Source organism: Bombus affinis, chromosome 9 (assembly GCF_024516045.1).
Source record: "Bombus affinis isolate iyBomAffi1 chromosome 9, iyBomAffi1.2, whole genome shotgun sequence".
Classification (NCBI taxonomy): domain Eukaryota; kingdom Metazoa; phylum Arthropoda; class Insecta; order Hymenoptera; family Apidae; genus Bombus; species Bombus affinis.
The window spans coordinates 216,237-235,229 of record NC_066352.1 but is presented as its reverse complement, the minus strand read 5'-3'; the positions used below and the strand labels follow the sequence as shown (position 1 = coordinate 235,229).

General features: G+C 29.4%; 4 protein-coding genes across 7 annotated transcripts in view; 2 read left to right on the top strand and 2 right to left on the bottom strand.

The window, feature by feature from the left end:
- LOC126920156 (cilia- and flagella-associated protein 45-like) overlaps positions 1 to 18,993 on the bottom strand; it is a 35,812-nt gene that overhangs the window by 225 nt on the left and 16,594 nt on the right. Inside the window, exons 2-6 of one of the 2 annotated variants that reach the window (XM_050730144.1) lie at positions 1,919 to 2,184; positions 1,288 to 1,698; positions 818 to 1,203; positions 620 to 752; positions 90 to 383 (exon numbers count right to left, since the gene is read on the bottom strand). In XM_050730144.1, coding sequence (XP_050586101.1) covers positions 90 to 383; positions 620 to 752; positions 818 to 1,203; positions 1,288 to 1,698; positions 1,919 to 2,107 — 1,413 coding nt within the window. In that variant the 5' untranslated portion in view covers positions 2,108 to 2,184. Of the gene's footprint in view, positions 1 to 89; positions 384 to 619; positions 753 to 817; positions 1,204 to 1,287; positions 1,699 to 1,918; positions 2,185 to 18,993 lie in introns of those variants that run through there. The other variant, XM_050730145.1, reaches the window with a different exon arrangement.
- On the top strand, positions 6,015 to 12,114 carry LOC126920187 (uncharacterized). Its single transcript, XM_050730200.1, is given in 6 exon segments — positions 6,015 to 6,906; positions 7,525 to 8,160; positions 8,549 to 9,741; positions 9,825 to 10,160; positions 10,242 to 10,472; positions 10,752 to 12,114. Coding segments are annotated over 6 exon segments (4,047 nt in total). The 5' UTR covers positions 6,015 to 6,308; the 3' UTR covers positions 11,805 to 12,114.
- LOC126920175 (glutathione S-transferase theta-1-like) lies at positions 11,843 to 14,694 on the bottom strand. Of its 2 annotated transcripts, XM_050730184.1 has the most exons (6): positions 14,461 to 14,694; positions 14,053 to 14,156; positions 13,387 to 13,664; positions 12,916 to 13,066; positions 12,633 to 12,813; positions 11,843 to 12,434 (listed from the first exon to the last, which is right to left on the bottom strand). In XM_050730184.1, exons 3-6 carry the CDS (start codon positions 13,584 to 13,586, stop codon positions 12,277 to 12,279), a joined length of 690 nt encoding a protein of 229 aa, XP_050586141.1. In that variant the 5' UTR covers positions 13,587 to 13,664; positions 14,053 to 14,156; positions 14,461 to 14,694; the 3' UTR covers positions 11,843 to 12,276. The 2 variants fall into 2 exon arrangements, with proteins under 2 accessions (XP_050586141.1, XP_050586140.1); XM_050730183.1 differs by lacking the exon at positions 14,461 to 14,694 and having other exon boundaries at positions 14,053 to 14,163.
- LOC126920173 (protein rogdi) lies at positions 14,289 to 18,235 on the top strand. Of its 2 annotated transcripts, none has more exons than XM_050730179.1 (6): positions 14,289 to 14,437; positions 15,038 to 15,109; positions 15,207 to 15,341; positions 15,405 to 15,683; positions 15,786 to 15,995; positions 16,054 to 18,235. In XM_050730179.1, exons 1-6 carry the CDS (start codon positions 14,402 to 14,404, stop codon positions 16,120 to 16,122), a joined length of 801 nt encoding a protein of 266 aa, XP_050586136.1. In that variant the 5' UTR covers positions 14,289 to 14,401; the 3' UTR covers positions 16,123 to 18,235. The 2 variants fall into 2 exon arrangements, with proteins under 2 accessions (XP_050586136.1, XP_050586137.1); XM_050730180.1 differs by lacking the exon at positions 14,289 to 14,437 and adding an exon at positions 14,768 to 14,809.

The window sequence follows — 18,993 nt, the reverse complement described above, 5'->3', positions numbered from 1 at the left end:
TGAAGATGATAGATATAAAATAATTTAGTCATAGTATTAGAAGAAAGATAATAAATTAAAAAATCTATAATCCAGCCGTGAAAACAAACCTGTTTTAGTATTTCGCTCCTATGAATTAATGCTTGTCGCTGTTTCTTTTCAAGTTCTTTTTGTTCTCGACAGAAAGCTTCCTTCTGAACACGTACAATTTTTTCAAATTCACGTCTTTCTCGTTCTAGTTCAATTGCTTCCATTATTCGTTTGTTGTTTATTTGTTTTTCTCTTTCTTTTATAAGTAACTTTTGGGCTTGCGCTTTTTTAAGAGCTTCTTCCTTTTCTTTTTGTCTCCATTGCCTTTCTACTTCTTCTTGAATTCGTGCAGCATTCAATTCATCGATTCGCTCCTAGAGAAGGAGAGCAAAAAATAATTATTAAAATATAAGTGCGAAATGTATAATTATCTATTTATTCTTATTTGTAAATATTGTAATAAAATTTATAATATACAATATGATGGTACAAATAAAAAAGGAATCCAAAGGCTTTGATATTTAAACCAGAAACTAATAATTGCAACGTAAGGTAAAAAATTTAAATAAATGGAAAAAAGGATAATTCCATTAATTAAATAATTAAATACTTGTTGACCCCTTGCTTGCAATGTCTGTATTGCAACAGTTGTTTTAGCCTTTTCTTTTTCTAATTTTTCCAATCTTCGTTCTTCCGCCAGCTTTGCTTCCCTTTCTTCCTTATACCGTTGGTACTCTTGTATCCTATGAAATATTATCATTGATGATTGATCAAAACTTCAATAGTTTAATAATTTGATAAATCTTACCTAAGATCAATGACTTTATTTTGCTGTTTTTCCATGGCTTTAAAGTGTTTTAATTGCTCGTTCCCTTCAGCGAGCTGTTGTCGAATTAATGCGTTTTCAGATTCTTTATTTCGTAATTTTGTAATTTCTTCCTGTTGCCAATTGATATTGTTTAAATTAATTAATCGACTTTCCTCTTGCTTCCTTTCAAACTCTAATATCCTGTTTTCCTCGTTTTCTTTTATTTGATCGATTAGACTATTAGCAAATTTTTGTCTTTTTACCGCTTCGTCCTGTTCTTTTTTAATTTCTTCTTTAATCGCCCATCTTCTTTCATTTTCCATCATATCGTTTAAACGTTTCTCTTCTTCCTCCAACTCGAGTTCCATTAGTTTTTTTTCTGCTATCTGTTAAAAATTACAAGCTTTAAATATAATATATAAAAAGAGAATTTTATTTAATTATTTAATATGTAAATTCACATTATCTACCTGAGCGTCTCTGATAGCACGACATTTAGTCTCTAAAATGATTCTATTGCACTTTTGGATTTCTTCCTCCTGTTCGAGCTTCATCTTCTCTGCTCTTTCAAGCACATGTTTCGCTCTTTTCCTAGCTTCCTCTTCTATTTCGGCCAATTGCGGGCACTTTTCTCGAGGCCTTCCTTGATCTATTCTACGAAATTCCTCTTTTCTCTCCATACTCTCTTTCATAAGTCTTTGCCTCTCTTCTTCCTCCGATTTAAGAGCCGCGTCTCGCTCTTCCTTCGTCATAGAACTGTATTTTTGAAATTCGTCGTACTCTTCTTTTGTTAAAATTTTTGGAGGAGGTAGTCTCTTTTTTATGATTTTCTGTCCATTCAGCTGCATTCTTGGTTTACTTCTACCTATCTTTTTGGTTGACTAAATAATTTAAAATGCAATTATTACAGACACGACAAATATTTGTGTATCAATGGTATGATGTTATTAATTAATTAACAACATGCTAAAATAACGGGATACATAGTTGTATTTCAATATCGAGATTTCTTTCATAGACGTTATTATTAAACTATACAAATACTATCTTACAACAATTATTATATAAATTTTCTATGTTTAAAACAAAATATAAAATTACCTCTTTTCCATTGTACGAATAACGATGTTGACCAGATTTACATTCTGCAATTCGAATACAAGTATTCCGTGGTCCACTAGAACAAACATCTTTGCATTTCGTTTCCTTTCTATCTTTTGCACTACAAGACGGTGATCCACAAATTGTGTTTGACTTTGATGTATTATTTCTTATTCTTTGCACTACCATTTTACACTTTCCAAGATTTTATTTTTTCCGAAACGAGATCTTCGATATTCGTTGTTTAACTTATCAATCCATGAAGGCTATTTAACAAATAATTATTATGGCAAGGTATCAGTCTGAAAAATTTCTGTGATTTATTTTAATGGCACGTTCCTCAAAATATTTTTGTTACTGTCGCAAATATCGGTAAAACAAAAATGGGGATAGATTAACCAGGAAGAACTGACATCGAGGACTGATAAGGAATAAGTTTTGTTCATTAACCTGTGATTTCGTCGTTTGTTTGGTCAATAGTAAACCGACAACATATTTCAATTGTGTAACAGAATGTTTACCGAAATATTTTTGATAATATTATCAATATTATTTACACTCATTTTCAACATCGAAGTATCTACAGCATAGCTATTTATTGATTAAATTTTAATATTTATTACTAAAGTAAATTTGTATATATGTACATTAAAATATTTATATTTTTTTTTATCAATTATTAATATTTCTTCAATATTTTACGTTTCATTGAAATGCATTCTATTAAAATATATTATCAGAAATATTTTGTTTTATTTTATTACTTTTAGCAAGGAAGAAGAATCCCCAAGTACAAAGTGGTAGGGTGAATCACCCCTTTTGTTCGTGTAAACGTTCGTTGCCGAGTTTCCCTACTCGTCGTCGACTTTCCTCAGGTGGGAAAATGCACATGTGACTACGTGTCGTTTGTCTGTTAAATGTTCATATTGCAGGCAAAATATACAATCTTGTATAATATTCGGTATAATAAACGGTTTTAAAATATCTTCCTACGAATATTAGTTCCATTTGAAACTCGTGTATTTTTAAAAGATCGGTGATAGTGAAGAGAATACCATTCATGTTTTTTATTATAGTTCAAAACAGTCTTATCTAATAATGATTGAGAGACACGTATAATAATAATTAACAATAAGTTTATTACAGATGTTAGAGAATGTAATAACAAAGACTATTAAAGATTTATTATTTGATACTGATACTGTAATACTGATTACGTTTTAATACTGATACTGAATGCAGATTTGGCAACACAAAAGAAAATTTTTGCACGCATAGAAGTTTTGCAACATATCCTGATAAACATATGATTTTTACGTTTCATGTTGTGATTAGAACATTTAAAAAATAGCGTTAAATTTTCGTTTTGTGCGATTCAAAGTGCTTCTAAAAATTTTAAAAGCAAACCATTATCATGCTTTATACAGCCAGTAATAACTGTCCTTCGATGAGTCTCTCGTGGGAAATATCCAACGCACCGATTATTTGGCGAATCGATTTTGCAAGGGGAACTTTTGCATTTAAGCATTAAACAGCGTCTGAAGAATAAAAAAGTCGATCGATATCATCCACACACAATGACCATTTTACACGCAGTAGTTAAATTTAACTCGATTGCGTATCAAGATACTATTATTTACTATATGAACATACAATGGAATTAGAAAAGACACATTTTTGTTTCTTCCACAAGCTGGCTCATGACTTGCACGTACTAGTTATGTTAATAGAATACGAATATAGTAACAATAATAGTAGGTAGATTATATACAACAAGTATAAGTAACTATTAAAGTTAAATTTGTAACTATAAAAATACGATTTCTAATACTAACAGTAATTTTATAAGAAACTTCAAAAAATACATTTTGTATTTATTCTATTCTAATATAAATATAATATATATTATGTTACAGACAGTAAATTTAATTTGTAAAATAATTTTGAGTGAAAAAATTAGATAGTAATTAAGTGATTAATTACTGTTAACCATAGTGATAATAGAAGAAGATAATGAAACGAACGTCGGCTTCTTAACAAATTTTAGCATTAAAATTCTATATAAATTCTATATAAATTCTAATACTGTAAAAAAATGCTTTATTGTTCCAAAGTATGATATATACTCTACGTGTTCATACTTTAGCAAATGTATTTCTGTTATAAAATATTCTTTTCCCTCCCAAGAAAACATGTATCATTTCAAATCTTCCCCCGTAGTATATACGCTCCCTTATTATATGAAAGAAAGGGAAAAAGAGAGAAAGAAAAGAAGGAAGAAAGAGAGGAAGAAAAAACAATTTGTAACTACCACATCCACCACGTTTCAACCATTCTTCCAATCGGCAATGAACAAAGATAATGTACCATATAGAGGAAAAAGTCCTTTGAAAGTAATGCCAAAGAAGAATGTATTGTCTTTTTTCTTACATGTCTTGCCACTAAACATTGTATTTCTGAGCTGCGCCAAACGACTGCGTTCTAGTCAGCCAATTGCGAAGGGTTTCCCTAATAAGAACTTTTCTAGAAGTGGGAATACGAGTGTACGTGTAAGATTCCTTGGTGTCTGGCTTCACTTTTCGCGCGACACCGTCTCGATCTACTTTGCAACATGTGCCAGTCGGAATAGTTAAATTTGATAGTTTTATAACGTTTTATACCTACAATTAGACAAAATCATTCGACCAAAAAAAGGCGATTTTCGCTTTGAAATTTCCAATTGCACGCTATCTTTATTTTTAATTAACTGTTCATTCGATTTTTAGTTTATTCGGGAGAATATAATTACACGTGCACCGAAACACACACAAGATTGTTGCCACTCCTTCTTATTTAGCTTATAATATAATTTCCATCTTAAATTTCAAAGAACTGCGTTCATTTTTTCATTTTCCCCCTTACACTTTCCTCAAATGAATGATTTATGAGAGATTTTAGAGATATAAAATTACACGAAACTATTTTTGTTAAATGATATTTTATTTTCTGTTCTTTCCTCATTCTTCGACTTGATTTTTTTAATATAATAAATTGTCACATATATTTTTTAAATAATAATTTTTTCAAACGTGAATAAGAACAGTGGGACAGAATCATAGAGTTTTGTGAATCACAAATAATTTTATCTTTTTATTGTGACAATATTTGTGTGTGCGTGTCTATAAAAGATCTGTATATCTTCATAGGTATATCAATGGAGGTGAAACATAATATTTAACAATTGCATAACATGTATTTGGTGAAAATCGTAAGTATGAATAATCGATTTGATAAAGTGAAAGATCGAGTAAAATAAATCACGTGTTCGATTTTAGTAAAGAATTAATTATGTGCTGAATAAAAGTAATCGGATACGACATTTTTATATTTAGAATGTAGATATTGCTGTATTACATTAAAACAATAATATTTTAACTTTTATGCTGATGCGACTAAGACAGTTTTGTTCCGATATATCTGTGCCAAAAGAAAGCAATTTTTCCCGCATAAAAAATATTTTTTTTTTAAGGAATATTAGACTTATAAATGCTTTAGACACAAAATGAACTATTTTCAAAACAATAACTACTTTAGATGTATTATTAGGATAGTACTGAAATCGAAATCAATTCTGCGAATCAGCAAGTATACGTTTTACAAACTTAGTAATAGCTAACTAGAGTTTCATTTCTGTGCATCATATTGTATAATCTACTTCTATATAGTATAGTAAAGGTATGAAGAAATCAGAAGAAGAAAGCGTGTGTTATGTAATTTCTATACCTTTTATGTGATAAATAATTAATCCGCAGTTTTCAAAACAATTTGTCATAAGATGGTGCACAAAATTTGTTGAAGTATTTATAGTATTACACATTAAATATATGATATATGTTACTTTATAACATTTAGAGAAATTTAAAAGAAATTGAAATATTCCAGATTTTCCAAATATAGTCTCTTTACAAACATATTTCGAGTCTCGACAAATTTTTACAATATCCTAAACTATTTATTAGATGTAAAAAATATATGTGTGCAATTTACATGAAATAAAAGATAGCACACTAATTTTAGTTCAGACTCAGAAAAATTTCATTCTGAACTTTTGTTAACTATTTTATTTCATTGTTGCACTTTCTATCGCGCTTCTTATGCCTAAGTTCAATAAAAACTTTAGTGAATAATAAACACACACACAAAACCGTAAAACAAATTCTAAGAATATTATATGTCACTTAATCCATAAAATATCCATGTCCAAAAACCAAACTCAAATATGTTTGAAAAGCAACCATCAATTTGCCTCGCATCGACTTAAATCGATACGAAGAACCTATCCCTCTTCTCACGCTGTCTCTGGACAAACCATTACTATCACCACCATTTACGCTGGAAGAGAAGGAAAAAAATGAAAGAACTTGGTAGTTGTAAATCGAGTGATTCGCAGAAAAAACAGAGAGGAAGATCGAAGAAGCAGAAACCGACGTTTAAACTATTCACCAAGAACAGCTGGCCGAAGGTAATGATATCTCGCGACAGTATCATTAACAAGAAGATCAAAGATTCCTCCGGATCTCCAAGTTTGTCGTTTATCGAAGAATCTTCGAGCGAGCTGCAAGAAACGGAAGAAAAAGATGCCTGTCACGTGGCACATTTATATTGTGATGAAAATGCCACGAATTTCAAGGAGGAACTGGATGTTTGTTTGATCAGTAGCTCCAGCGAAATTCAAGGAAGTCTTAAAGTGAGCGAGACTTCGAGAGGAAACGAGAAAGTTTTGAAAAAGTTTGATGGGGCGGTCGAAGAAAATGATTTTGATTGCGCGCCGGAAGAAAGTGCAATTTCAAATACATGGGAACAACAGACGCCTATTTTTGTTGATTTAACAGCTGATGAGAAAAGCACGTGGAAACAAACGATTTTGAAGCGATTCTGTGATGTAAAGGCAGACATGACGAATGAAAAGGAAGATGAGAACGAGAAATGCACTACGAACATCGCATTAGGTACAGAACATTGTAATAGGTGAAGATAATTTTAGTGGCACTATAATTGTCATTGATAAGACATGAGATAAAATTTAAGTCCCTTTTTTTTAGAGGGAAGCACTTGTTAAGAGAGAAATATATTTATTAGTATGAACAATTTTTAAACGGTTTTTAAACGAAATATTTAAAGATTTTTCTGATTCAATGATACAACAAATCGAAGTACAGATGTACTGTTGTATTTAATTTATTTATGATATATTGGTCTTATATAATTTCTATTTATAAAACACATATATATTGTTTCAATTCACATTTCAATCTACATTTCCCCATAAAATCGTTAAACAAGTCTTTCCTTATAATGGTACTAAATATAGGACACGTAATACTACAATCTATTAGTTATGAATCACAATCATTACTACACTAACTTATAATTTATTATAAAGCAATAAATCGCTGTTTATTATTTTTTCATTTTCATACGACGTATTTGATCTAATTTTTTCAAAATTTATTTCAATTTACATATTTATTACGAGCATACGCATTACGAGTTCTTTTGCAATCGGATCATCAAATATAATTAATCAATATTCTGTTTTCTTTGCGCAATTTGCCATTGCATTCCAGAACCTCGAATTATAATAGCAGATAGTTCAAGCAAATTAAATTGTAATGGAAACAACAGTTTAGCAACTGCCTTACGAGACCGTGGGCCATGCTTCATACCGGTACAACCAAATCGTTCTTTACCTATTCTTCCGGCACCGTCCGTACCTACGAGATTCATTCGAAAAGATTCATCATCTCTCATCTTACCAAAATCTACCGTGGGCTTAGTAGAAGTAGAATTAATGAAATCAAACAGTACATTGTCGAATAAAAAAGATAATATTTCTAAAAAACAAATAACATCAAAAGATACCGTGAGCTCGATGGCTTACTTTGTTCCACAAATTTCAAGCGTGGAAAGTCTGAGTATGATAAAGAAAAGAAATGATGACGATATGGAACACGAGACTAATGTTAAAGAAAGAAGGAAGAAAAAAAAATCGCAGGAAGCAAATTCTAGACAAAATAAAGAGGAATGTATGGAAAGTTCGATTAAAGAGTTCCTAACAAATTTCTGTGGCTCGAATGCAACTGAAGGCGTACAGAATCTTTGTACTGACAAGTGCGTTAGAGCTGCCTCCACGACGAAAGGAGATGAAAAAAATGGAAATAAATTGGTTCCTCCGTTGAGACTGAAGAAAGTCGTGCATACAGGTAATAATAAATAATAAAAGTAATTAAAAAGTTGTATTAGTTAATACGTTAAACGCGAATGTTTATGCATTTATGGAAAATTTAAAACAGCAAAATTACATAGAATACGCATAATACGTAAAAATACATAGAATATCCAAAGTATACAGTCTTCGTTACAATATTTATTTAAGTAAAACGATTCTACGCTTAGAACATAAAAATCTAGAATTTGCAGTCTATGTATTATATTTTGTAGAACATAACGCAAAAATAGCAAAATTAATTATACATCATTGTTTGTTTTAATTTAAAATAATACGATTAAATAGAAAATCTTTTGAAGTAGTTCCATGATGGACGTGTTCAAAATCTTTTTATTTGATTTAAATATTATTTCTGGTGACAGAAACAGAGAGATACGACGATTCTCAAATCGTCACGGGGTCGGAACACGAATCAAACTATAGAATCATCACAGACACAGCGTCTCAATCACCACCTAGTCCAAATTCTAATAACTGGAACGATATACTCTTCGAGAAAGACACAGATTTTACAACTTTAAACACCGATAACTACAAACTAAAGTACAGGCGTAATAGACTAAAACAGAAACTACGTGAACTACGAAATAAAGCTTTGGAATTAGCTAAGCAAATGGCGAGTGATTCGAACTCTCAACAAAATATCAGATTAAGGCAAGTGATGAATCGTTACGAAAAGCAAATAGAAAATCTATCAAAATTACATGACAGACTGTCTGCAGCCCTCTCGATCTCGAAGGAAGCGATTAATGAAAATAATGATAGCCTGAATTCTTCTGATAACAAGTGTCCATGTATAAATTTAAACGAGAGAAACGCAGATTTTTCGGCGAATAACAATTCTCCGGTGTCATCACCTGAACCACCTAAATTGTCACCACGATCATCTCTAGATTGTCATAGTATTCTGCCAGAAGAGGTTCGAAATAGTCCACCAATTTTACCAAAGATATGTTTAACTATCTCGTCGAGTCAAGACTCGGTGGAAGAAGAGTTACAAGTCGTTGAAAGGAAAGTTTGGCCTGTGAACGAAGAATTGATGAAATCAACGTTTTCTACAGATCCACTTCCTGGGGATTTAACTGATTCCGTGGACAAAGATACTCCAGATATTGAGAAACATGTGCAGACTATGCCTGTAGTCCATAAAAATAATATCAATATCGATATAGAAAGTTCTAATTCTAGTGTAAATAAGAGAGCTTTCAATCATTCGAACAAGGTTATTCAATCACCAGAGAACAACCATGCAGCTCGGGAAAAGAAAGACGAAAGAAATAAATCGATCAAAGGATTTACTCAGTGTCGTCTTGTGATCCAAGAACCAGAAAAAATCAAGTGTTTGGAATTTCCGGATGTTGGACCCATAATAAGTTCTGTAGCTAATTGCGTGGAAATACCAACAACTGTTCAAGGAAACAAATCGTTTGAGGTGATATCTGACAAACAGTTCTCTTTGTCAAGGGATCATACAGTACAACCTAATTTTTATGAATCCAATCAAGAGAAAGTACCATTTTCGACAAATCATGAAGATAGTATAAATTCGCAAAAGGTTCGTAAAATATAATTTTCAGACAAATAAAATTTTATTTGTAATATTGTTTTATACTATACATAGTGTTGAATTCGTTTCAGGTTTCATCGAGTTCGGGTCAGCCAACTCAATTTGATTCTTCACAAACGATGTTGAATCAGGAAAAGTTCGCGTAAGTTAAATGAAAAATTAATATATTTTATTATCTATATTTCTACCTTACATTTTATGCATACAGGTTGCGACAGAGCCGTAAAGGAGAAGAAATTCCGGCTGATTCTGTACAGAAGAGTAGCGGGAATCATTCTATAACTGAACAATTTCCTACTCTTGGTAACTGGTTCGCTCGAATGTCGAAAAAGCAAGCTTCAATAACCAAACCCAAATTGCAAGCCACAGAAAATGTGCCGTTTGTACCAGGAGAAAACACTACACGCGTAAGTGCAATTAAATAGAATTTTTCAATTTTCTTTTGAAATTTCTCCGAATACTCTGAATAATTTTATAATACATCGTAGCAAATTTCTGGGTCTGAAATACCAAAGATGGTTGGACCTAATATCAATAATCACATAATAAATTCAACGCCTCAACGCGGTACAGAGAAATGGCAATATCATCAGCAACAGCAACTACAACATGTTGCGGCATCCGTGACTCTTTCGCAACCTGTTGCAGCAGTTCCTCCTTTACGACCTGGTGCTTGTCCACCAATTCCTATGACTCAATTTTACCCGAATAATTACGCTGTAAGTAGAATAAGTCTATTTTAATATTTTCATTTCGGCAGGATTGAAAATGTTGAGGTAATATAGTTGACAAAATATTCGTATTTTATTACAAAAGATACAGAAAACTTATTGAACAGATTCGAATACTTATGTAATATATTTTTTGTATTATATTGTATATTATATTATATTATCAAATATTATATTATCTTATTAATCACAGTATACCAATATTAACAATGTATAAATATTTATGCACTGATGAAGTACAATCACGTATAATTTTTTACATTACAGATCGATCCTTACAACAGTACCGCCTTAAGTTATCATCCACCAATTTGTCCTTACGGTCCTTATCCATATCACCCACGATTACACTCCGGTTCCTTACCATTTCATTTCCCTGTGCAAGAAAGCTTGCGATCAATGCATCATATGGATAAACGTTTCCCCACAATACAAGATCCAGTTGTAAGGTATCCCTCACCATCGACAAACACTCTACAGCATTCGGGTAATTTGGAGTTTGATCGTCTTCGAGGAAACTCTACCACTAGCAACATTGGTACCACAACTTGTTTACCATCGTTATTTCTATCACCACCGTCTTTATCAACTTCTCATCAAACCCTGCCTCGAAATTCTTTAATCGGCTATCCGACAAACAATCAATTTTCTCGGAACAGAATGATACCGGATGTTGTCGCCGCAGCAGCAGCCGCTGCTGTTGTCGCTGCTGCTTCCTTTGATAGGCAACGAGATACGTTGACTTATAATAGAACCGAGACGGATGCATTATCGCCTACTGGTATTCCAAATGTCATTGACAGAGAACCACCTCACGTATCGGGCGCTACCAGATCAATTATTAATCATGACGTAACTAATCTAACTCAAGATAGTAATTTTAACAAAGAAAGTCATGAAAACACTAAGTATCAACAAATGCAAAATTTTGTGTTCGACCGATTGGCATTTGTGAAAACCACGGATAATTTTGCGCAAACAAATTCAGTTATTAATAATGATGCGCAGTCGACGATGACGTCTATTGTTCCAACAGGACAATATCGAATGCCATTAATTCATTCACATGCACAATTATCGAAAAATGTATTAGAAACTGAAACCAGGAATTGCGAGACACCGCATCTAGGTAAAGTGAATCGTAGTCCGAATAGTTCACATAATCTCACATGTTTAAATTGTGGTATTATCGGACCAAAGTTTAAATGTTTAGGATGTGAAATGGCCTTTTATTGTGATGAACGGTGCCAAGAGAAACATTGGTATGTCCACGTACAAAGATGCCCAAAGAAAATGCCAAAATTAAAGAAAGTCACATAAAATTAATTAGGTTAGAAATATAAATTTTGGAATATTGATTTGATGCACAAAACGTATTTTATGTGGAGTAAAAAAGATATTTTTCTATAGCTTTTTCATACAAAAGTAAACATAGTTTTCAAATGTAGTATCATATAATAATACAACAATAACAATAATATATATGTTTAACATTTTATAATATAACTTTGTTGTGCAATAAGACTGGTATACTTCGTATCATACACATCTAATATAGTAAAACACTACTACATTCGCACACATATGTACCTGATACATGTTTAATAAAAAAATATATCTTGATTACTCACATTTTTTTTAATTATTTAAAAAACAAATTATATATTTTTCGAAACATATTTTTTAAAACGTTACGAATAAAAATATTATTTTGTAACAAATATAAGAAAATTATAAACAAATTCTTATGTAATTCTTAAATGAGTGAGCATAGATTCAAAATTCATGATTATTAAAACTTGCTTTTTAATCCCTCTTGTTTTACCTTACTTGTAAGCTTATTTAAAAGTACATGAGCTTCCTGATAATAAGGACTTGTTTTATCTGCAACTCTTTTCATCCATGCAGTTAAATGAGGCCGATTCTCTTCTGGATTATACCCAACTATTCCTAATTGAAAATTACGTTTCTATAGTAATATAACAATACAATCTTTATTTTTTATTATTTTTTATGTTGTATATTAACTATGAAAATGGTTTATCTTCTACCAAATAGTAAAATATTAAAAATTATCTGCCAAGGCTTTCCTGATACTATTTATTTATTTTTATTTTATTTTCAGTGAATGCACATATCATTACTTACGAACTTGTTCTATCTCACATGACCCTAGAATATCAGCAATGCTGATTTTAGAACCAGTTAAAAAGTTTTTGTCTTTTAACCAGAAATTTTCTAGATCATCAAGTGTTTGCATCATGCGTTTTTCATATTGCATTAGACTTTCTGGGTTCATTGATTTTCCAGTTAATAATGGTTTCATGTACTATAATAAAAATTTTTATCAATAGGAAGAACATCATTCTCTTGTCATTATCATTGTCTATAGACTCAATATCATTCTCTATAGATAAAGGAATTTCTTTACCTTCATAAAAAAGTATGAAGCACAATTTAGTCTTGTATTAAGATGCTGCCATTCAAGATATTCATCAACTTTAAGTTGAAGTTTTAAGTCTTGAGGGTACCAATGATCAGCTACCTTAAATTCTCTGCAGAGATATCTTAAAATTGCAACACTATAAAACATTCAATGTTCTTTAATTTCTTGCAAATTAAATCATAAAGTTATTTATATAGAAATATGATATAATTTATACATTTTCTTATTTCTGTAACGATTTTCATTTCATATCTTCATTCAAAGAATAAAGGTAAAAAGTTATTAAAAAATATCAATGACATTTATAACTTTCATTTAAGTTACTAGTTTTGAAATATTTGACATAAAAAATAAAACATGACATTATATTTATATATAATTGTAAATCAAAATTTATATTTAATTTATTTCTTCTTTTTAATACAAATTATAAATCATACTAAAAAACAATAATACCTCTCCATCATGTTAAAACCATTGTGCTCAATGGCAGGTACTTTTTGAAAAGGATGGATCCTTTGATACTCTGGATTAAGATGTTCACCTTTCGTTAAATTTACAAATTTTCCTTCAAATGGTATATCACAAACTTTTAAAAATATATAGAGAGCTCTACTTGGCTGTGATAATAAATCATAATACAATTTGAGACTCATATTTTTAGTAATAAATTAAGCTTACAAGGGTGAGAAATATGCCACCAATATTATAAACTTAAATGGAAAAATCAATTCCTGAAAATAAAGAATAATTTGATAAGATGATAAAAAATATTGCTTAATATATTTTATATGTATATTTAATATATTTGTAATTCCACTTGTGGATTTTCAGATAATTCTACAAATTCTAAGTATATTTATACATAATGTTATCTAATCAAGATCACTCACTCTCACTCTCTCTCTCTCTCTCTCTCTCTCTCTCTCTCTCTCTCTCTCTCTTTAATAAATGATAAATAAAGTCCAAAATTTGTTATTCGTTTTAATAATAAAGTTTTTTTTTTACATGAAATAGCAAATTTAACATGCAATATAGAATTTAGATTTTGTAAATACTTGATTTTGACAAAATATTATTTAGAAGTATGTTAGTATGTTATTAAGATAAACTTGTAATTACCTTTCTTTTTATAATATAAAGATAGGGCAAATGTCACTATTTTATTGCTAACTGTTTGAGTCTATTTACTGGTAGGTAAATTTCTACAATAATTCATACTAATCCTAGAACATAAAAATATCTTATAATGATAACGATTTATCTATTTAAGATTGCAAAATTTCACATTGAAGATGACGGGATTTATCTTTGGCATTTAATGTAACGACGACATTCTGTCGCAGGTTGAGTAATAAATGAGATATTCCAAGAAGAAAGTAGAAATTCTATAAAAGAATCTTAAAGATTAGACAAATATAGAATCTTAAGTAACTAGGAAACAAGTGGTAGGCATCACCCGGTAGAGAAAATGGCTGACTGCGAGAAGGAGGAGGCTCACAATCTCGTAAGCTATTTGCCTTTACTTACAGTTTATCTAATCACTTAGGCGACCTCGCCGTCTCGCGGTTCGCGATGATAGTGTACCTTATCTATCGTCGAACTAATCAATTTACTCTTACTGTTTTTACTGAGACAAGTTCTTTGTGGTTATGTTCCCTTCAGTGAATGATTTTGTGATGTTACGTTTATTTCTTATTTACATATAGGAATACACAATTCAGTAATCCTGTTTAAAAAATTTGTGACAGTATTTATTTTCTAGTAACTATGATTGATTAAATCATATGAAAATATTCATTCAATACAAATTACAATTTATTGAATATAGGACTAAAATTTATATACAAAAATAATTTGTTACTTGGACATGAGTATAGTATGTTATATATTTAAATAAATAATAGCTGTAAGATATCAAAACTTGTAGAACAAAATATTAATTTACTCAAGTATGTATTTAATGATTATTTGTAAACACTTTTGTAACAAAGGATATGTATGAACTCCAAATGCAAAATGATGCAGTATTAATTCTTATTAACGTTTTAATCATTGTCCACATTGTTATACGAAGCGATTAGAATTTAATTATAACATTTTTCAGCAAATGGAGTTTGAATGGGTGCTTCATGAAGAAGTACATTCTTCACTATCACAGCTAAGGAATATTTTAATGGTATTATATATTTCTGGAATTTATTATAAAACAAAGTAAAGAAATTATTATTTATATTATATGCATACATATCATGTTAATGTATGTTATATTGCAGGAATGTGCACAAAGATTTCCATTAGCATTATTTGGCAACGATCAACATAATAAAACAGATAGGTTTGTATTTGCTGCACCACATGACCAAGTAAAATGTGTTGCTGTTTTAACTGGTGACAGTATTACAAATGCAGTAAGTGTCAATTATTTTGTTAATTTGCAGCTATATTATTATCTAAAAAAAACATGTTTGTAGGAAGTTAATTTTAAAGTACAGCGTCAACAAAATATTAATATGAGAACAAGTATACAAACTGAACATCCTTGGAAGTTACAACAAATACAAGATGCTGCTAATCATTTACAACAAGCTATAGCTCACATAGATAATGTTGATCGTCATTATCCATTTAAGACATCTGATGAAGTTATGCACGTATTAGGGAACATACTTGGTTGTCTCCAACGGAGTCGTACAAGTTTAATTGTTCCTAGAAAAAAAACTATTGATGATCTCATTAAAAGCCGTAATATGGTGAGTAAACATTTCTGAGGAATATTTGATTTATATTAATCCCTTACACAGTTAGGCTTGATATCATATTTCATCGTAAACTATCAATCTTTTGTATTGCAGAAGTCATTAAATCCTAATCTTCCAGAAAATTTGGCAATTAGTTTTTATATTCAAAGTTATAAACTAGTTTTAGCAATATACCAATTAGAAAATGCACATGGTAGTGTTAAGTATGAAACACAACAAGCAGAATGTAGTGTTCCATGGTTAAATGATGCTTTAGTACTACTTACTATTGCATTACAGCTTTGCCAACGACTAAAAGACAAGGTTAGTTAAAATAAAACTATTTCAAATTGTTCATTATCTTATTTGAAACATTTTTCAGATCTGTGTTTTTTCTCAATACAAAGATTTTACAGTTGGTTCTCACGTTACTTCTACAATGGGCTGGTAATAAAAACATTTGAGCAATTAACCTTCAATTGAAAGAATAATTGTGTATATGTATATTACAGTATATCACATTTAATGCTCTGGTAGCATTTTTAGTGGGTTTTGTTTTTATAAACAAAATTTAGTTTTAAAAAACACTAAATTATATTGCATTTTCAGAAATAAGCTTTTTAATCATCTGTATATATATTTTGCTTGATACACTATCAAATTCGAAGATTAAATTTTACATAGCAAATTTTACACAAGAAAAATTCTTGTATATTAGTACAAGATCTGAGACTTCATTGTCATTCACAATTTTAAAAGTATTTTGCTAATTAGTTATGTGCTTATATCTATTAGTTTGTACTAGATTTCCTCTGATTATAATGTTTAATCTTTTGTAGACAGCTTTGATCTAACTAAGAATAGTTATACATCTTTACTAAGATGAAATAATTAAGCGCTGTATTTACTATATCTCCTGTGATTTTTTCGGAATGTTATAATAATTTCCTTCTTACTAGATATTAATGTTCTATTTCTAAGAAAACGTATGCAAATCTAAAGCTATTAATTTTAACTATTTTGTGTATCTAATTATTATTTTAAACACTTTAATGAATTATTTATTTTACTTACCAAAGAAAGTACTATTTAGTAAGTGTTGACGTACATTACCGTGGTATGACGTTCCTTTAAACTTTAAACTGTATCTATATATTTACATACAAATGTCTGAATTAGTATTACATCGATCATGAATTAGATGTTAGAATAATTGTTACTGATCGATGTTATTGTTATACATATAGCTCAGAAGCAATTTATAAGGATTTCAATACAGTTATATTAAATAATTAGAATTGCCTTAACTTAATAACGAAGAAACGCGAAATTTTTAATATTAAAATCGATTTCTGTATTGAGTTAAATGGAAAGTTCTTATTTAATTTCTAAAATTTTATTCCTTCTATATTGTGATGTAAAAATTGTATATATATATCCTACGTATATATACATATTCAAGTATATGTCTTTTCTGCTGAAATTTTGGTATTTTTCAGTTTTATTTATTCTCATATTAATATATGTACATATATAGTTCAACTATAAATAAATTCAATAAATTAAATTAATTTACTTTCCATATAACTCAATAAAAAAGCAGTATATGATGATACATCACTTTTACGTATTTGAATTATAAATGCTTTACTTTATTGTATTAACTAATCAAAGTACAGTCTGTCCTACAAAACAAAAATTACTTTGTTTTGATTGAAAATACATCTACAGCACTAGTATGCTCTTGCTTAATAATAAATCCAATCTCCTTCATTACCGATTATAGCTTGACAACGTACCGATATACTTTTTACTAATTTTTCGGTATACGACACAGGTAGCGATCTCCATATTTTTTTAATGGTTCATTAAAATTTTTAACTTTAAAATACACTTTCCTTTCAATTTGTACTTCATAATAGACCAAACATTTTTTATGCGATTTGTATCGAATGATAGACAATCAGTCCAACACAATGATACTATTTTCAGGTTTCCATTCGGTGCAGACGTAGCTTTAATATTCCGGATTATTTTCTTGCATCAAAACTTAGACATTATAAATTATAAGCCAAGACATATCTGAATGGATTGTATATGTTTAGATTACAATCGCTCCATTATTACATACCAGCGCCAATATACTTTTGTACGGCAGACTGTAATTTCTGATTTATGAATTGAAACAATTATAAAATGTAAAAATTATTTCATAAGTGCAAAGCTTTTAAGTAGCTTGTTTTTAGTACTACAAACTAAATTTACTCATTTTTGTAAAAATATTACTGGGCAAGCCACAAATTGAATATATTTGCTTTATTTTAACTACTTATATGTTTAAAATGTTATAAATTTACACGTGCTGTGCTTTAGGTATTAAAAGTTTACAGTTTCATTTTATGCATCATATCTCCTTGAGTCTATATTATTATACTGTGTACTTATATATTACATTTTATTAATATCATTTTACAAATTATATTTTGTTTATAGTTACTTGTTATATTAAATATCTTGTATAAAATACAAAATAGTACTTAAATGATATAAAATGATTCAGTGTATTATGTTATTTATTTTCTTTAATTTGCATTTTTTTGACATGAAAATAAATTTCAGTATGAAGTTCATATAAAAAGTAATTTTCTTCATAATTATATTCATAATGATTAAAAACAATGGAGTTTTGTAACTTATGTGTTTAATGATTTCCTCATATAAATTCTATAAGAAAAATAATAATATATTCGTCAATACTATTTGAAATATTCTGGATTTAGAAACAATAAAGAATGTAGTATATACTTATATCTAGAAAAGAGATTACAAAATGTTCCCAGTAAGAAAAATTATGGTATATATTATCTTGATTGCAGGGTATTGACCACTCACATAATTAGTAATATTTATACATTTCTAATGTTTAAGAAATTTTAATAAACACCAAAAATTGCTAAGTATTAAATTGAGAGAATAGAGGAGCCTAATTAATAAGAAAAAACTTTACATATTGCATTGTAATCAGTGCTACTTTTAAGAATAATAGTTTTATTCAGCTTATAAAATTACTAAAAAAATTTGGAGCGATATATTGAAAATTATATTTCGATGGATTATGTATAAATAATTATTTCATGATTACGTAATAAGTAATCTTTTATAATAAAAAATTTAACATTTACACAATATTTTATATTGTATCAAAACTTTAAATATTTGAACATAAATTCTTTTTAATTATATGTTGATCTAAGAAAAAGAGCACAACTTTTTTTTATTAATAAAAAATATGTTTCATATTCAAATAAGTTCTGTGAAATTT

Bases quoted from the DNA above. Each gene is read 5' to 3' on its own strand.
- LOC126920175 (XM_050730184.1), bottom strand. From the start codon at position 13,586: ATGAGTCTCAAATTGTATTATGATTTATTATCACAGCCAAGTAGAGCT. The intron at 13,067-13,386 runs GTATTATTGTTT...AATGTTTTATAG, and splicing joins GGTTTTAACATGATGGAGAG to TGTTGCAATTTTAAGATATC. The intron at 12,814-12,915 runs GTAAAGAAATTC...TTTTTATTATAG, and splicing joins CTTCATACTTTTTTATGAAG to TACATGAAACCATTATTAAC.
- LOC126920173 (XM_050730179.1), top strand. From the start codon at position 14,402: ATGGCTGACTGCGAGAAGGAGGAGGCTCACAATCTC. The intron at 15,110-15,206 runs GTATTATATATT...GTTATATTGCAG, and splicing joins AGCTAAGGAATATTTTAATG to GAATGTGCACAAAGATTTCC. The intron at 15,342-15,404 runs GTAAGTGTCAAT...ACATGTTTGTAG, and splicing joins GTGACAGTATTACAAATGCA to GAAGTTAATTTTAAAGTACA.